General features: G+C 37.4%; 1 protein-coding gene across 2 annotated transcripts; it reads left to right on the top strand.

The window, feature by feature from the left end:
* The first annotated feature begins 512 nt into the window (after positions 1 to 512).
* LOC129254374 (max-binding protein MNT-like) lies at positions 513 to 17,478 on the top strand. Of its 2 annotated transcripts, XR_010297687.1 has the most exons (6): positions 513 to 1,354; positions 6,827 to 6,868; positions 8,577 to 8,694; positions 9,598 to 9,880; positions 10,416 to 12,381; positions 14,181 to 17,478. XR_010297687.1 is itself a non-coding variant. In XM_054892834.2 (5 exons), the coding sequence occupies exons 1-5, from the start codon at positions 1,092 to 1,094 to the stop codon at positions 12,041 to 12,043; spliced, it is 2,334 nt and encodes a 777-aa protein (XP_054748809.2). In that variant the 5' UTR covers positions 513 to 1,091; the 3' UTR covers positions 12,044 to 15,241. The 2 variants fall into 2 exon arrangements, 1 of the variants encoding a protein (XP_054748809.2); XM_054892834.2 differs by having other exon boundaries at positions 10,416 to 15,241.
* The last annotated feature ends 1,388 nt before the right edge of the window (positions 17,479 to 18,866 follow it).

Below are 18,866 nucleotides of genomic sequence, written 5' to 3'. Positions count from 1 at the left end.
CCTGATTTTAATAAACACAGTTTTGATGGCTTACAGTATGTCACTGTGGTGTTTTTTTTTTGGGCACGTGGACTATGCAGCCTAGGTCAGTGCTAAGTCAAGTAAAGAAATTTTTCATATTGACGCAACTACATTGTAGTGATGAGGATCATCTTTATATGGTGTACGAAACATAAGCCAGGATCTACATACTATAGTTACAGGGATGGAAAATACAGGTTTGGAATTTTTCTTCTCCCTACTGATCCTGGATTTTCAATATCTTGATTTTTTTTCCTTGTCATTAAAATTTAACTTTACTGTTAGAATCATAATTGCTTTTTAAAAACCCTTGAGTATTCTTTCGTTTGGATTGTTGTGGAAATAAGGTATTTTTTTTAATGTCATGGCCTCGTGGGTTAATGAAATGTGACTTTGAATATACAGTATGTATTTTGTCAGGTGGGGACAGAGGAGGACTTTCGTCATTGCCTTAATTGATTAGTGATGTGTTTTTGTTGTTCATAGGAAAAGATGAGGTTGATTCTGGAGGTCCACCTAGTGGGGTTTCTTACACACCTTCAATTCTTGAGAAGCAATTAACCAGCTCACCACCTCCTCAGACCAAGTCCCCGGGTCCAAGATACCAAGAGGCACCACTAGGTCAACAGAAAGTTCCACCTCCAGCATCACAACATGGAATCCCATCAAATTCACAAGCACCTACGACAACAGTAGCAACCATCCCAGTGTCATCATCTTCCATCATCCAGCATGCTCCACGTTATCCTGCCCCAAATCCTCCAGTATCATACCACCTATATACTCATGTACCTCCACAACACCTGCAGCAACACCCTGCCCAGCAGCAACACCAACACCATCCTCATCCGTCACAGCACCAGCAGCTTTTGCCACAACATATCCAACAGCAGCATCCTCATCTGCAAGTGCTGGCTCACCATCAGCAAGGTGAGAAACAACCATGTTTCCTGGGGGACTCTACGGCCAGCCCCGTGCCTCCTGCCCCTCCGCCAGCCCCACCGCAACCATTGTTGTCACCTCCTACATCATCTGCAGTTGCCTCGCACGTGGTAGGACCAAGTCAGGCCATGGACCTTCTGCAGCTAGGTGAATCTCAAAGAAACAAGTACACCACACTTACCAACGTTACAAGTCCAAGGGCAAGGGGTAGTAGCCCTGGAAGTCACCATGGTAGCATGAGCCCTAGACTTGTTCATCAAATTGTCAGCCATAATCAGTGGGTCGCTGGCGAGAGACCGGTGTCTCCAAAGCAGTCACCTGGTAATCCGAAGCAATCTTGTGAAAGCGACTCCAATGATTCAGCAAATGATGGCAGTGGCAAGGATAAGAGGTTTGTAATTGTTTCTTTTTAGGTGGTCTGTCTATGACAGATCACCTCTTAATTTCGTAAGAATTTTCTTTATTTATTTATTTTTAGCACCTATGTTTGTCGCCAACTTTTCTCCGAATTGGCTGAATCAATTTGGCTGATTTTTCTGTCATATATAGAGTCTGTCATAGAGACAGCATACTAAGCTTTTCAAGGTCATTTGGTCATGATGACGTCATCTACATGTACGCGCCATTTTGTAAAATTCTTAATTTGATCATATCAACATAACGGATCATCAATAATCAATCAGATTTACATCAAATAAACTTTAGGTCAAAGGTCGTCTGTCAATGTCATCAAAGGTCATGTAAAGGTCATGGCGCGCATACGCGCTTCAAAGCTTTAAAAATTCTCAAAATGGCCTATAAATTTGTTTTGTACGTTGCAGGTCATTTTAAGCATTTCAAAATTTTGCGCGTGTTTTCATGCGTAACAGCGTTACGCAGCATAAATTTGCTCTTTTTTCTATGCATATCTATTATTGATATAATTCTGATCAAATTGATACCTCGATCAGCTCTCTACGATCATTAATGAGGGAATGAGCACCCATTAAAGTTTGCAGCACGCGTGTGCGCGAGCTCTTTCCATAGGCATGACTTTACAAAATTCAGTATACATGTAGCTCTGTAAATAGTCCGTTGACCCCCAATTTTATTTTTCATATATCAATAGAGTATGAGTTGTAGATTTGATTTCATGTCACCATTGTCCCTCAATTTGATCATGACGTCATCAAAATCGCGCCTATACTGGAAATTTCATTTTTTCAAAAATGAGGTCATCAAATTTATGCAAATTTGATTATAACTCCGTAAATATTGATCATTTTTCGCCCAGATTTTGATATGTTGTAGTTTAGAATGTACTCTTTCTCCTCAGTCACATGAATTTTCATTTTGAGAAACGCATCATGGCGTAAAACAGCGATGAAAAGAGGCATGTAATTTTTCCTCATTTTGCGTGTAATCTCTATGGGACATGACTTTTTCTCAAAACTAGATTCTACATTCCATTATTTTGTGAGCTATATCTCCATTTTTTCTTGTCAGTTATCCCTGAGCTTTTAGTATGTTGTAGCTGAGATTTTAAGCTTTCGCTAGTGTTCCCTCTATTTTCTGATCAGATGCCGGGATCATGCCCGTTTTTTCGCTTGCAAAATTGGATTTGTAAAATTTTTTCTCAAATTTGCTTACGTGTAATCTCTATGGGGAATAGCGTGGCTGAATGGATAACGCACTTGACTAGTGTCTTTGGGGTCCCAGGTTTGAGTCCTGGGGTGAACAAGATGATTTTTTTTTCTTTTTTTTTCTTTTTTACCACCTCGTACATGATCCTTTATGACAATTAAAAGGTATAAAAGTTAAAATTTAGCAAGATAAAACAGATTATAATTACTTTTTTTCATATCACATGTATTGTCATATATATATTAAAGAGACCTTTTCACAGCGCTTTATCATCTCCCGTCTTTCACAAGTATTCTATCCATAATGAACATTCAGTTTTCATCATAATGATCATATTGATCTGCATGAACATGGTGATAGTGATCATGATGGCGAGAATAAGGACAGACCACCTAATTCGTCCGCATGACGAATTAAAATCTAGTTTATGTTAGGTTTGGTCACTCAGGATCACTTTTACATTTTACAAGTAGCTAATCGAATCCTGTTTTTAGCATGCCTGGGCCTAATGGTTCAAAGACAAAAAAGGGTGATATCTTTCAATTGAAAGATTTCTAGGGTGGACTTGACCTTTAAAAAACTTGGTAAACTCAAGTATTGATTTTTTGAAAATGAACTAGCTCATTTTTGCATTCAAATCTGTAGCAATTTAATCTGTAAATGAAACCAACATGTATAATATTGATTATTTTAAAATGGCCTAAATCCTGGAAATGTAGTTTACATTTAGTTTAGCCTACATGTTTACATAGTATGTGTTACCTTTGTTTAAACTCTTTTCTGTTTCTGCTTTTGTTTTGTTTATTTGGCGTTTTTCTTCAGATATGAACAAGCTCGGAAGATACTGAGATCTACATGTATTTATGAGTAAATTTTTTTGCAGTTGTCTTGTATTGTACAATGTAGAAGTCAATCTTTTGGAATGTGAAAGAGGGGGAAAATACAAAGATGTCAAAAGTAGAAGCACAACCAGGGCTCTGTAACACAAAGATTAGCGATCAATCGCAAAATGAACTGACCAATCAATGTCAATGTTACACGCGCATTAGTTTTAAAATACTGACCAGTGACTAATCAGTGCGGTTCTTTCATATTTGCAATCCATCGCAAACCTTTGTGTTCCGGAGCCCTGGACCACCTCTTGGTTCTAACTCACACATGTATGTGGCTAGATAATGGTCTAATGGTGATTCTCACCAGTGCCGAGGTGGTAGCTGGGAATAATCAGAGGAAATCATATTTCCTGTCAAGACCAATTCCCACTTAAAACGGACTCCTGCTCAGTATGTGGTTGTACATGTATGCAGCATAGTGAGCATTACCTGTATAGTCTATCAAAATTACTTGCCTGATCTCACTTACATGTATGCCTCGTTTACGTTTGTTGTGTTCATTGTAGAATGGATAAGTCTGCAATATTTTGATGGCATTGTAGGTGGTTACAGGCTTCGATTTTTCGCTTGGCTATGTGTGATGAGGTCTCCCACCAAAAAGGATGCTGCTGTTACCTATTTTGGTTAACTTGTATCTAGAGTTACTCCTAAATATTTTCAAAACCACAGGAGCTAATGTATGCCAACAAATTTGGTATCATTTGAAAACTGAATTTATTAGCTAATAATCTACAAAGATACGTTGCTCTTGAGTTACATACCTTTAAAGAAAGAGCACCAGGGGTAGTACGGGAAATGGTGCCGCCTGTACAAAGTCAATTGATATTCTCAGTATTTTGTCCTATTTTGAGTAAAATATTAATATGCAGCAACTGTGCTTGCGTCACCAGTGGCCATTATTAAAAAGTGTTCGAATTATTAAATTTTTACAAATTATAATGGGAGTTCTTTTTTTTTCAATGGAATCATTCATTCTCAAAAAGGTTTGTATTTAAAGGAAACTTTTTTTCTGTCGGCACCTCTTTACAGAGACGGGCGGGTTTCCCCGGAAGAAAAAAAATAGGCCTGAGGACCACTTGACTTAACCATAAAATGTTAAAACATTGGTAACTCTGCATGTTCAGGGAGGAATAAAACTTTTTTACAGGAGAGAGGAGAAAATTTGAATATTTTAATTTCATATAATGTATGAATAATAATGAAGAAAACTAGTGAGTGAGTGATGTGATCAGTCCCCTCATTTGCTGGATAATCGTTTTGTGAAATTAAACGTAACTCTTAATTTTTAATATTATATATTGATGAAATTTTCAGTTTTATGTTTGTTGGATTTTTGTCTCGCCTGCATAGCAGAATGAGACTATAGGCACCGCTTTTCCGACGACGGGGTGGCGTGAACACCAAATTTTAACCGAACGTTAAGTTTTTGAAATGACAGCATAACTTAAAAAAAGTATATGGACCTAGTTCATGAAACTTGAACATAAGGTTTTAAAATCAAGTATTACTGAACATCCCTCCTAAGTTTCAGGTCACATGAACAAGGTCAAAGGTCATTTAGGGTCAATGAACTTTGGCCAAGTTGGGGGTATCTGTTGAATTACCATCATAACTGAAAGTTTATGAATCTGATTCATGAAACTTGCACATAAGAGTAATCAAGTATCACTAAACATCCTGTGCGAATTTCAGGTCACATGATCAAGGTCAAAGGTCATTTAGGGTCAATGAACTTGGACCATGTTTGGGAATCAACATCAAAATCTTAACTTAAGGTTAAGTCTTTGAAATGTCATCATAACTTAGAAAATTTATGTACCTTCATGAAACTTGGCCATGAGGATAATCAAATATTACTGAACATCCTGCCCGAGTTTCAGGTCACATGACCAAGGTCAAAGGTCATTTAGCGTCAATGAACTTTGAGCATGTCAGGGGTATTTGTTGAATTTCCATCATAACTTATAAATAATGTTTATAAAGCTAGTTCATAAAACTTGGACATTAGTGTAATCAAGTATCAGCTGAACATCCTGTGTGAGTTTCAGGTCACATGACCAAGGTCAAAGGTCATTTAGGGTCAATAAACTTTGGCCATGTTGTAGGTTTGTTGAATTGCCATCATAACTTTGAAAGTTCATGGATATACATATGTAGTTATTGAAATGTGGACATAGGGGTAATCCAGTATCAATGCTCATCTTGCACAAGTCGTAGGTCACTTGATCAAGGTCAAATGTCATTAAGGGTCAATGAACTTAGTAGCATATTATATATGAATGGTGTTTTTTGTGAATATCTATTTTATACATGTATGTAGTCATTTTTAAAGTCAGCACTGCTGCTATATTGAATCGCGTAATGCAGGCGAGACTGCCAGAGGCGCTCCACTTACATGTAGTTTTTTTTTAAAGTATGATAATGAATAGAAAATACATTTTCTGTTGCCTTAGTATTTGAGGAGGAAATGAAAGTTTATTCTGACCTTATGAAAGCTGTGTACTTTTGTGGGTTAAAATGATATTCACCATTTCATTAAATAATATGTTTTCACTGCTTATTGCCATAGCAATTGCATGTTATATGCCTGGCCGATTGTTAACAAAAGAGAACTGGTTAATATTACCCAACAGGTCACAGCCAGACTGTATAAACATCTTCTGCGTTTAATTTAAATTCAAACTTAATTGATATTTTAACATAAGAAACAGAAGTTTGTTGTTCTCTCACAATTGGTGATGAAATAAAAATAATCATATTTACCAGTACATTGTTGAGTAACAATTAGGACTCTGCCTGGCAAAACCACATGTACATGTACATGCACTTATCCTGTTCCAATATTAGATGTAGAGTTCATATACATAAATTATGCAACCCAGTCTAAAAGCTCTAGAGATTTGCCTACATGTACATACATGAGGAATTCACTTTGGAATTACCAGGCAGTTGGGAGTAGAACTCCCTGGAATTACATGTACAGTACAATTCATACATGTATGTAGTAATTTGGATTTTGCATCTTGAGGTGCAATGACTATGTTCTCCCGAGATAGTCTTATGTGTTTTCATTTCATGTACAATTTCTGGCAATTGAAGATTACATTCCATCACTTGTCTGATTTTGACTAACTTTCACTGATATTGTAATTACTTGGGTATTATACAGGTAGAGCTAAATGCATACTTTATTTCTGACTTGCTATTGATGTCATATCTATTGTGTTATACCTATCATTTTGTTTTGAACAGTTTTTTCCCCCTTCACTTCTCATACTACATCCCCTCTAAAACTACTCTTATATTTGTTTGATTCCATTACTTGTTTTCTTACCTCTATCTCATAGGGCTGGAATCAGAGAGGTGCATAATAAACTGGAGAAAAACAGGTCAGTCCTCAACTTGTTATTCTGTATGTTGTGTTTATTGAACCTTTAAGGGCATTAAATAGCATTTTTCATAACAAACTTAAGGTCCCTTGCAGAAGCAAGACATACATGTGTAGGTGCCACTTTTCTGACTGGGACGTCGGCAGATTCAACTTCAAAATCTGAATCTAAGATTAAGATTTTGAAATGTCACCACAACTTTAAAAGTTAAAGGTCTTACATATTATTGTGGGTGCGTCATGGTCTAGTGGTTCTGACTCTTGTCTTTGAAACGGGGTTGTACTGTAGGTTTGTATCCTTAGGCAAAAAACACTAGAAATCCAGCTATTATTGTTATTCTAATCATTTCATGAAGTTAGACATAAGGGTATTCAAGTCTCACTGATCATTATGACATTAACATTAATGTTAGATTTATAACAAAATTGAGGTCAGGGTAATTTAAATTCAATTAATTTTGATAATGTTTTGGTGTCAACATAAAAAACTAAAATGAAATTTAAGATTCTGAAGTTTCAGGATAATTTTGAAATTATTTTCCACATTCCGTGACACTTTGATATAATGTCATGGTTATCAAGTATCAGCAATTGATGACTTCAATTTCAGGTGCGTCATGGTCTAGTGGTTCTGACTCTTGTCTTTGAAACAGGGTTGTACTGTAGGTTTGAGTACTACATTGTACGTGTAGCTATGGTGTGTTTTTCCTTCAGCAAGAAATTTATTCACACTACATGCTGCACTCCACCCAGGTGAGGTGAATGGGTACCTTGCAGGATTAATTCCTTGCATGCACTGAGTGACGTTGAAAAAGTGGGAGCTCAAGCTGCATGTACATGTAAAGCTGGGGTAATAATAGTTGTTGCCCTTCGTATCCTTTAATAGTAAAAAAAACACTAGAAATCCAGCTTTTATTGTTATTCTAATCATTTTATCAAAGGGATGGTCCGGGCTGAAAATATTTATATCTGAATAAATAGAGTAAAATCCACAGAGCAAAATGCTGAAAATTTCATCAAAATTGGATAACAAATAATGAAGTTATTGAATTTTGTGAAAACAGTTACATGCACATACATGTAGTCATGAATATTTATTAGGTGGGCTGATGATGTCACATCCCCACTTTGTGACTTTTACCCTATTTATTTAGATATGAATATTTTCAGCTCGGAGTATCCTTTTAATATTAGATAACAAAATCAAGGTCAGAGTAATTTAAATTCAATTAATTTTGATAATGTTTTGGTGTCAACATAAGAAACTAGAATGAAAGGTTAAGATTCTGAAGTTTCAGGATGATTTTGAAATTATTTTCCCCATTCTGTGACACTTTGATGTAATGTTATGGTTATCAAGTATCAGCAATTGATGACTTCAATTTCAGGTAATTGACTTGAGGTGAAAAGTCATGAAAAAGATCATTTCAGTCAATTAATGGTCGATTACTAGTAGTCTAACGAAAATCATACGATCATCGTATACCCTAAGAAGATGTTTAGAAAGCACCCTATTATTACTCTGTATGATGACCATAGACCAAATATATATGGGGCATAAAGTTTTAGGTCACTGGATCAATGTCAAAGGCCATTTCAGGTTAAAAAAAATAAATAAAAAAACTTTGATAAAATTGATACATCTTCCTGATGTTGAAAGTGCATGATGAACTGTATTAATTTTCTTATTTCTCTGTGTACATTTTCAGGCGGGCACATCTAAAAGAGTGCTTTGAAAACTTGAGAAAGGCAGTACCCAACATGGAAGATAAGAAGGCAAAGACATCAAACCTTAGCATTCTACGCGGTGCCCTCAGATTTATTCAGGTACAGTATGTCAGAGAGTAATACCTTCATATTATGGAATATTTATGCAGACAATTGCACTGAAATGAAACCATTTAAAACATTCACCAGGGTTCCATACAAATTAAAGTGGTTATCTAAACATCTAAATATGAAAGAAAAATGAGAGAGTGTATTTCTATACCTGATTTAAAATGATGGTAATGTGGGATTTCCAATTTTACAGTGTTATATTTTCGAATAGATCACTTTGTTTCAAGCATGGGCGTGAATAAGTGGTGACGCCCTTTCCATAATAAATCATCCCCTTGAACGCCCTTTCCAAAATAGATCATCCCGTTGAACAACTTGTGCGCTGGTTGAATCTATATCAAAGACTTTAGGAATGTATGTCTTGTAGTCTTTCTCAACTATGTCATGTTAACATATATCAAAGAACATTCTGACCTGGTTTATTTGGCTGCCTCGGTAACAGCACTATTTATTTCAAGGTAAATGCCCCGATTTTAGAATAAATGTACTGAGTGTAGTGGGACATTTGAATAAATATTTGTAGAGGGGATCCCTATTTGTAGAGTATCTATTTCTTTGGGGATGTAGATGATTCTAAATTATTGTCTTTTGTCTGTGCAAAATTAAAGTAATAGAAAAACAGAGCATTTATGACTTGTATAGAGATTAGTTAGCCAGGAGACATAGTCTGTTATAGAGTTGTCAGGATAAGTGAGGCTGGACTGTCTATTTATAATGTCTATTTGGTCATTAAAGCTATTATAAGGCTTCCCTGTGTTTCTCTTAATGATACCCAGTTTTACCTGCACAACAAAAGATTGCATTTTTCCAAAGAAGTTGTAACTTTAAATGGGTGACTCATGAAGGGTACACACACCCGCGCTCATCCATTTTGCAATGTTCTCATCTTAGGTCTTGACACGCAAAGAACGAGAGCTTGAGCATGAACTGGACCGACTGGTACGGCAGAAGATTGAAGCTCAACAGAGATTGGACCTTCTCAAGATCAAGAACGGCCTAACCATCGGCAAACCTCTGAAACTACCAACAGCCAGGGAGGTGGAAGAGATGGAAGAGGATGACGATGAGGAGGAGAGACTGGTTGTCGTTGAGGATAAGGATGTGGAAGTGACAGTGGATGATGAGAAGAAGAATGAAGTTGACGATGACCAAGCGTCAACATCTACTGCATCAGGTAGGATTCTAATGTTCATGTGTAGACGGTTGACAGGCAGAAGGCCTTAACTTAGAAATAGAGATTTCAAGATAATTTTATACCAAATACAGAGCAAATCTATTTGACTGCTGTGTAGTGTAGTTCTGCTTAACCCTGGGCTATATAGGGTAAACAGTCAATATGATGTTGAATTGGGTTGCGCATATGGTTTTCAGAACATCTAACTGTTTCTGATTATTTCAATACCAAAAATATAATAAAAAATCTAATTTTCATTAGATGAGAAAGATCTCTTCTTCATGACACATTGATCAGTCCATCCCAGTTGAGATTTGCAGAATGGCAAGAGGGATTATTTAATCCAGGATTATATTGATATCCTATACTTTGTGAAAGAATATTGTATTTTACCAGGGGTAAATCTCCTTAATAGAGAATTGAGATATATCACTGGAAAGAGTTGTACCTTTTTTCAATTGTGCAGATATGAAATATTTTTTAGATGCTCTCACATTCTTAATGGTCATTGCTCTTGCTACTGTTTCTCTTACAGAAGCTGAAGAAGAGGAGAGGAAATCTCGTGCCCAGTCCCGATCTCAGTCTCCTCTCCACCAACCTGTGTCATCTTCTCATCTCCCTTTCCCTCTTCCTGGAGTCTCCAGCTCATACCAGCAAGCCTTTGCCAGTTTCCAAGGAACCATGAAAGAAAAACTTCCTTACCCCAATCCCACTTCCCGCCCGATTGGACTCAGTCGCTCTGCCAATGAAGCCATGTTGAGGTTAACTACCATGAGAGATGTGCAGTCCCCTCCAGGCTCCGATCCCTCGAGGCCAAAGCAAAAACATCCAGAGGCCATGCTGTCCAGACATGGCTCTGCCCCATCCTTAGGAACCAGTACCATTCCACCACAAAGGACCACATACATGCAAATGTCACAGGCTAAATCTACAGTGCTCCATAGTGTTGCTAGTCAGATATCGCCTGCCACAATTGGGGCTAGTCCTTCTACGGGAGCACTGGCCGGAAGTGTGACCAGGCAGACAGTGAGCCAACTCTTGGGGAAGCAACCGGTTGTCAGGCAACCCGTTAGACGACAGCTCTCGTCTCAGCTTCCTGTTATTCAGTCTCCGCTACAGACTTCTCATCAGCTCCTGCCTCGGATCATGAGCACCCCGTCTCTCAGGTTAGGATTCAACCCGTCCACGCAAGGTGTGATGGGACCTAATAAACCAGTTGTTACAGTAGGAATTAACTCTCTGCTTGCACAACCTTCAGTCATTCAAACTACCAGCACCCATAAGACTATCATATCAAGCGGACCAGGGACAACAGTTCCAAACCCAAGCACAGTGACATTCACTGCCAAGTCATCAGTTATAACTGCCTCTCCGCTAACAACTTCTGCTGTTACCAGTCCACTTACTTCAAGTGTTCTAAGTACAACAATTGCAGGAGCTCCAAACACTTCAAGTCTAATGACTGCTTCAGTTATCACTCAGACTCTCCCAGTCATGTCTCATACTGGTCACAGTCAGTTAATCCCACCTATTGCCCTACAGTCTCCAGCTAATCCTGGTGCATCGTTTCTCTTCACCCATCCATCCAACTACATTGGCCTGCCTCACTCCATGTTGCCACAGCCTTTCCTGGGATCATTTGCAGCTACAAGACCATCTCCCATACAACTCGCCACCTCGACACAGGTTAGCCCTTCCTTGGCAACCACACAACCTCTTGTCCATCCGTCCACACAGTCCCTTGATTCTGCCAATTTACTAGCTCTTGCACAAGCACTCCCCAAACAAATGCCCCCTGCACAATACCCGAGTGCACTGAGCATTGGTAACCTAGCGTCTTCGGGAGCACTTCTCTCAACGAACCTACCGGGTGTCAAACATGGACCATTCACTACTGTGGCATCAACTGCAGTAACTGCAGCCCAAAACACAGTGTCCGCATCCCATGCAAGTAAAAGATCCAAGTCCTCTGGGGGCAAGGGATCGCGTAGCAAACATGGCAAAAATCTTAATGGTAAGACTGAAATCCAAATTACCACGTCAAAGATAGCCGAGACAATGGCCACTCTAACCAGCAATACCCAGGTAATTGCTAAAAATGGACATTCTGCCTCAACAGTTGCTAACAGGACTAGCCAGCAGTCTGTTGTGGTCAAGTTATAATGCCTACCTGTGGGAATGAGTCTCGGATGTAGACTGCCTTATTATTATTATTGTTATTATTGAGACTTCAGTGCAAGATACAATTGAGATGGTAAGCTGGTTGCCTTGGGTGATATATACATATATATTGGCATCGTTGCTACAGGCATGTCGCACATCCAAGTGACTCCATTTGTTTGTGTGAGCTTTGATTGTGAAAGTGATGTTAGTTTTGAAAGGCAATAGCATGCCATAAACAGTCCAAAGCCATATCATAATTATTCCAACATATCATGTATCTTGATAATTTTTTTTCTTCTAAAACCACCAACAGTCAACGATGTTTTTATTAAGCCTGAGTCATATCGATTATTTTGAAAACCGGTGTTCGACAGCTTTAATTCGATCGAACATCGATGCATCGAAATTTGAAGGCGGGGAAAATCGAGTCATTTTTTTTTGCTCCAGCCGGCCGTCGATGCATGCGCTATGCATGCACTACATGCACTGACGGTCTGCGCTGGCCGCGCCGGGTGAGCGTTGCAAAAGCAGATGACAGAGCAAAGTTCGTTTGTATTTTCCATGATCACAAAACACAAAAAAGGCCGGGGGCAATGCAGAATTCTTCCCAAAATATCTTCAACAATGATATTTGCAGATGATAACATATAAGTTTAAAATGAAACAATATTAAAGACATGAATCACGCAGAGTCGATCCGAATGATTTTCGGTCAACTAGCATTCGCAGTCCAGCCTCGCACAAACCAGCCCCGTCCGCAGCCCCGTTCACTCACTCTCCCGAAACGACAGGCATGCTTGCCAGCACCATCTAACAAGTGCAAACAGCGGGGAGAGCGCTGTAACTTGCCTGAGATTGTGTAGTTGGCGGGGTAGTTGGATCCAAAATTAGCTCCAAATAAATTGATGGAAATAAATACGTAATTTCTCTGGATGGTCATTTGAATTGGTATTCAATGCTGATATATAACGATTGTGAGGAAAGATTGGAAAATATGAGTTCTGACGATGTTCGAGACTTAATCCTGATAATGATAATCCATTTATTTTAAACACAAGAGCTTGTGATCGAAATAAATACGAATGTCTCGGATCGAGCTCTAACTTCATATAAATTATTATTGGATGTAAAATAATTACGATTTAATAAGATTTTATGGCCATACTAAAAATATTGACGATGTCAGCAAAGTATGTTATGTTCATATGGAAGAATTAATAGTATTATACTGGCATTATTTTTATTTTTTATTCCATCTCTGGACGTCTCCGAGCTCCGAGAAAAGAAGCACAATGCGCATGCGCGTTCGATGACGTCTGACATATTTTCCATTCATGAAATCAGAGCCCAAAGTTGGGCACAAACAAGCTTCAAATTGATGGGAAAAAATATCAAATGTAATTTTTCTCTGTTGTGTCATGTAAAATATTATTATATGGTGATATTACGATCATCAAAAGAGTTTCTACATGTTGACAATGTTCGATAATCAATCCTGACGTGTAATTATTTTTTTAGACAAGTGCGATTCCACTCAACTCAAGTCGATCGTCATGTGATGTCCGCCATTGAAAATTGAAACGAAATACAAACGTTTCACATCAAGCTCTAAATTCATATTAATGATTATCATATGCAAATTATTGTTAAATATTACGATTAAATCATGTTCTATGGTCATGATATTAATATTGTTCATGAAAGCAAGATTTACTTTTATACGTTGATCGCATCCATTTTCCGGCCATTTTCTGATTTGATTAAAGCACAGTACTGCGCATGCACGAACAATGGCGACTTCCATTCATAAATTCATCGTGCATAAATTATCTCGGCACGAGCAGACGAGCCGTGCAGACGAGTAAGACTCGAACTATGATCGAAATAAACTTCAAATTAATGGTGAATAGGCATCATAATTACACAATCCGTTTCATTTTGGGGGCAATATAAATGAAGTAAGTAGTAGTCGAGACGGATATTACTGTTTATTTTGATGTTTGATTGTGTGAACCAAATGAATCGGCCGGCCGACGTATTTTTTTTTTTTTCGATGCACCGATTTTGCAAAATCTGCATCGGCGTTCGATGACATCGATCGAACACCGATTTTAAAATCGATTCGACTCAGGCTTAGTTTTTATTCTGCGTGATTGGATCAGACAATTATTAACTTAGATATTGCCTGATAATGCATACAGTAATGTAATGATGTTCTATCACTGTTTATATTTTCACCCCATTCAATTGCAATATATTTTTTTACAGGAGTGTACTGGTTTATGTTTGATATATTTATACTTTATTGTTGTTTTGACCCTGTCAGGAAGATACCTGTTGCTTTGAAAGCCAATTAGAGAACATATGGAAAAAAAAACTTAATTTCATCTTGTGCCCCTACACTGTAGATAATAAAGTAAAGGGGCTAAGGGCAAAGTCCCCTCCCCCCCTCCTTTCATTCAACATCCCTTTTGTTACCCCCCAAAAAACGCCACCAACCTATAAACTTCAAACTTCGTATTTGGTCCAAAACAAAGTTCAGTTTGGAATCAGCAGTAGTACAATGTATAAAAAGTACACCCCTTCACCTGCACAATTATTTGGTTCTTCTCTGAAGTAGCATCATTCCTGATATTCCAAATTTAAAGCAGGCCATTTATAACCTAATTGTTTTTCCTTTTCTAGTTACAAACATGATTTGGATATACACACAGTGACCACCTACATTAGGCTTCATATTGTATTTCAGAAAAAAACAACTTTCCTTTAGGTGTGGGTGTGTCGTGGTCTAGTGGTTCTGACTCTCGCCTTTCAACAGGGTCGTTGGTTCGAATCCTAGCCACGGCGTGTTTTCCTTCAGCAAGAAATTTGTCCACACTGTGCTGCACTCGACCCAGGTGAGGTGAATGGGTACCCGGTAGGATTAATTCCTTGCATGCACTGAGCGCCGGTGATGGTATCCGGGGTCATAATAGCAAGTGCTTTGTATCCTCGGGCAAAAAGCGCTATATAAATCCAGCTATTTTTTTTTTTTTTTTTTTTCACTGAAGGCAATGTCTTGAAATGTGACTTTTATTTTGTATCTTTGTGTTTGAATGCTTCCTGTGTCCAATATGGATCGTGAATGATGTGATGGGGTGCCAAATATCTTCAGTCTTACTTAAAGGACAAGTCCACCCCAACAAAAAATTTGATTTGAATAAAAAGAGAAAAATACAACAAGCATAACACAAAAAATTTCATCAAAATCCGTAAAATGTTAAATAAGAAAGTTATGGCATTTTAAAGTTTTGCTTAAATTCACAAAACATTTATATGCACATCCTGGTCGGTATGCAAATGAGGAGACTGATGACGTCATGCACTCACTATTTGTTTTGTATTTCATTGTGAGAAATATGAAATATTCTAATTTTCTCATTGTCAGGTGAAACTACAATTAATTCCTCGATGAACATGTGGAATTAGCATTTTTTAATACTATATGGTTCAGTCAAGTTGGTCCTTATTGTCAAATCTGTAAAAAAATGAAATATTGTTTAATCGAAACAATAAAAAACAAAAGAAAAAGTGAGTGAGGGACATTATTGACTGTCTCATTTGCATGTCACTGAGTTGTGCATAATTTTTTATATCACTGTTTTGTGAAAATACGTGAAACTTTAAAATATAATCTTATTTCACATCCAATTTTGATGAAATTTTCAGTTGTATGTTAGTTTGATTTTTCTCTATTTCAAATAAAAAAAAATTCTGGGGTGGACTTGACCTTTAATAATTGCCTTTTTGGTTCTCTTGTAATTACTGATGATGCAAATGTAGATATGTAAAGGATACTTTCATACAAGAGAGAGATATATAAATATATATTTAAACATTTCTTTGTACATAATGGATATTATATTTGTAAATAGCATGTAAATAATGCAGAGGAGTGAGGGTCCATCCGGTCGTAGGAATGGAATACTAATTTGTGTGTGAGAGATAATTTGCCAGAATTGAACGCCTTGTAATCATAATTGCACTTTGTAATTGGAATTAAACTTTTAAGATTGTGGTGTTGACTAGGTTCTTGCTATTGACCTTCATTATATCATGCTCGTGAAGTTCTAGCAATTGATTTTTTTGTTTTGTTTATCATCATCATGGTTTAAAATGTAATTTACCGTAAGAACTTCTCAGGAGTCAAGAAGAGTAACATGCACATGCTAATTGTACGTCGATTGAAGTTCGTCAAAAGTGATTAGTTTTCACTGAATGACTGAGATCTGGATAGTTCCCTTGCACTAACTCAGTCCTATTTTCCCCAGTGAGTTGGTTGTAGCCCACTTAAATGTAATCAACAGGAATAATGGTCATTATTGTTGGAACATCTGTCTCTTGGCATGGCAAATGACCTAAGGGAAGTCCACCCTGGCATCATCTTAAATTAAATATATTACAAAGATGATAAAGTCATATTAAAGAAGGTTTGATGGAAATCCATCAAATGATAGCATACTTCTGAACTACTACAAAACTCTGATTTTGCGATGTTACAGCAAGCAGTCGCCCCATTTACATGCAATATAAATTCCATGAATTGACATTACTCCATGGTTTATGATGACAAAAGATATTATTTTTATCATGGAACTGTGTATGGAATAACGTGTCTGCTAATAGTGCATTGGTGGGAATGTGGGCGGGGGGGGGGGGGGGGGGGTTGCATGCATATTACATCACAAAATTTAAATGTAAAAAATCAGTGTCTCTGCTAATCTATGATAGATTTTGTGCTAGCCTTCATTATTACGATTCTGACCTTGTTCTGCTTGTGTTATAACTTTTATGTTAGGATGGACTTCCGTATGAATTACAATAAGTGGAATCGTCTAATATAACAAATTCTAACAATAGTATAAACAGTACTCCAATAATTTGCTGCCCTCTAATTAAACCCCCTAACATTTGTGCATTCCAACATCTAAAAGAAATCTTAAATGTATTAAGATGCATCCTTTTTGTTTAATTTATCCCTCTCATATCAATATTGATATCAAAATATCAAAAAAATATGTACTTTTTCTCTTTTTTTTTTGGGGGGGGGGGGGTATTGATGGAAAATCACTCAACTTTGAAATACCTGAAAAAAATGTTTGGCCTATTCAGTAATAAGCTCATCATCTCATCCAATATGATGGCCATAATATATGTTGGTCTTTTGTCAAGGGTGTGGCTATTTCCAAAAATACTACAAGGGGAAGATCGGACACTTCGGCGATTTTTTGAAACGCTCGATAAATGCTCATGGGGAAGGATGCCCACTAGCGTTGAGTAAGTAAACCATCACACAAATGAGAGAGGGGATTTAGGAGAGGGCACAAGGGCGGCGCATGGGAATAATTCCAATTTTTATTACCCAGAAAGCTCTGAAATATATTCATCTCAAATTTAAGGGAAAAAAATTGAAGAAAAAAAATCATGAAATGTAAAAACCGTTGATTCCTTCACCATTTCTCTCATATGTTTTGTACACAACCAATTTGCGATACGCAAAGGTAAAAAAAGGTCGTTACTCAACGCTGTAGGGCGCTCATACCAAGCGTTTCATTACGCAGTCTATGTACTGTCTGATCTTTCTTTTGTAGTATCTTTGCTATTTCCAAATGGGAATTGAATATGCAGGAATATGATAGCTGGAATCCTGACAAACCGCATGTTGTGAAGTGGAGTTAATTATCGGTAGAAAGTATTGTGCATCCAGCTAGAATCATCTAATTTTATTTATTTAATAACTTATTCCTTGTTCCATAGCCCGGGCATCTTGTTTTCATTTTCTTTTCACTTATTAATTTGACAGTTCAAGTCAAACAACAATTTTTTATCCTGTACATAGATCTCTATTATACCACTTACTCTTCCGTGTACCATACCTTCATGTATATTCTGCCATATTTGAATTATACAATTTCATTCTATCTAATTCTAAGTGATAGTTATCATCACATGCCCATCGCATCCATTTTTTGATTTTTTTTTAAAATCTTAATGTCACAATCAGCTTAATTGGTATAGATGTGTGTGTGAGGGTGCCCCAAACCCCCTCTTTGCAAGTGAAGTTGGAAATCTCCTGAGAAGACCAGAGTTTAAATTGCCGGATATTGTAGGACGACGCATCACACGTCGTGAAAATGTCTCGGGAGAATTTGTCTCTCCGTAGTTCATCTTACCTAACAGGCAACTCCTTGAAGGCAAATAATATTAAAGTTCCCTTGTATTGGGAGTTGTCCTCCCATAATAGTTGTCTGAGAATCGTTTGCTGCTTGAATCCACGCCACTGGTTGGGATGGAAATTGATCAATGTGATAAATGAGGCTTGCCAGAAAGAATTGAAATGAAAATATTGAACCCCATTTTCTTGTTCCTGATCATGATTTTGTAATATGATATGAATGCTTGTGATTTCTTGTACATGTAGATCATGCAATATAAATATTAATATCAGTTATCACAGAATTTAGATTTCAGTTGTATCAATTGTTATGACATAATTCAGATTTTTGTGGAGCATTTCATCAGCATTTTTTTGTCCGACAAGTTGTCAGATCTGACAACTGTCGTTGTCTTATGGTAACAGTTCCTATGGTAACTGTTTGGTAAAACGGGACAGGTCGGATAAAACATCTGACAAGTCCTTTCACGATATGCTCCCCAGTAACGCCCTCTGTTCCTTTTGAATCACATCATCACACTTCACAAGCAGCCACGTGAAATCTAATGAATCAAAATTAACCGTGTCAGAAATCAAATTACAAATTCTACTTGCCGTAAATTTCATGGC

The sequence above is a fragment of the Lytechinus pictus genome, chromosome 2, assembly GCF_037042905.1.
Source record: "Lytechinus pictus isolate F3 Inbred chromosome 2, Lp3.0, whole genome shotgun sequence".
In the NCBI taxonomy this organism is placed as follows: Eukaryota; Metazoa; Echinodermata; class Echinoidea; order Temnopleuroida; family Toxopneustidae; genus Lytechinus; species Lytechinus pictus.
This window is presented reverse-complemented; position numbering and strand designations above follow the sequence as displayed.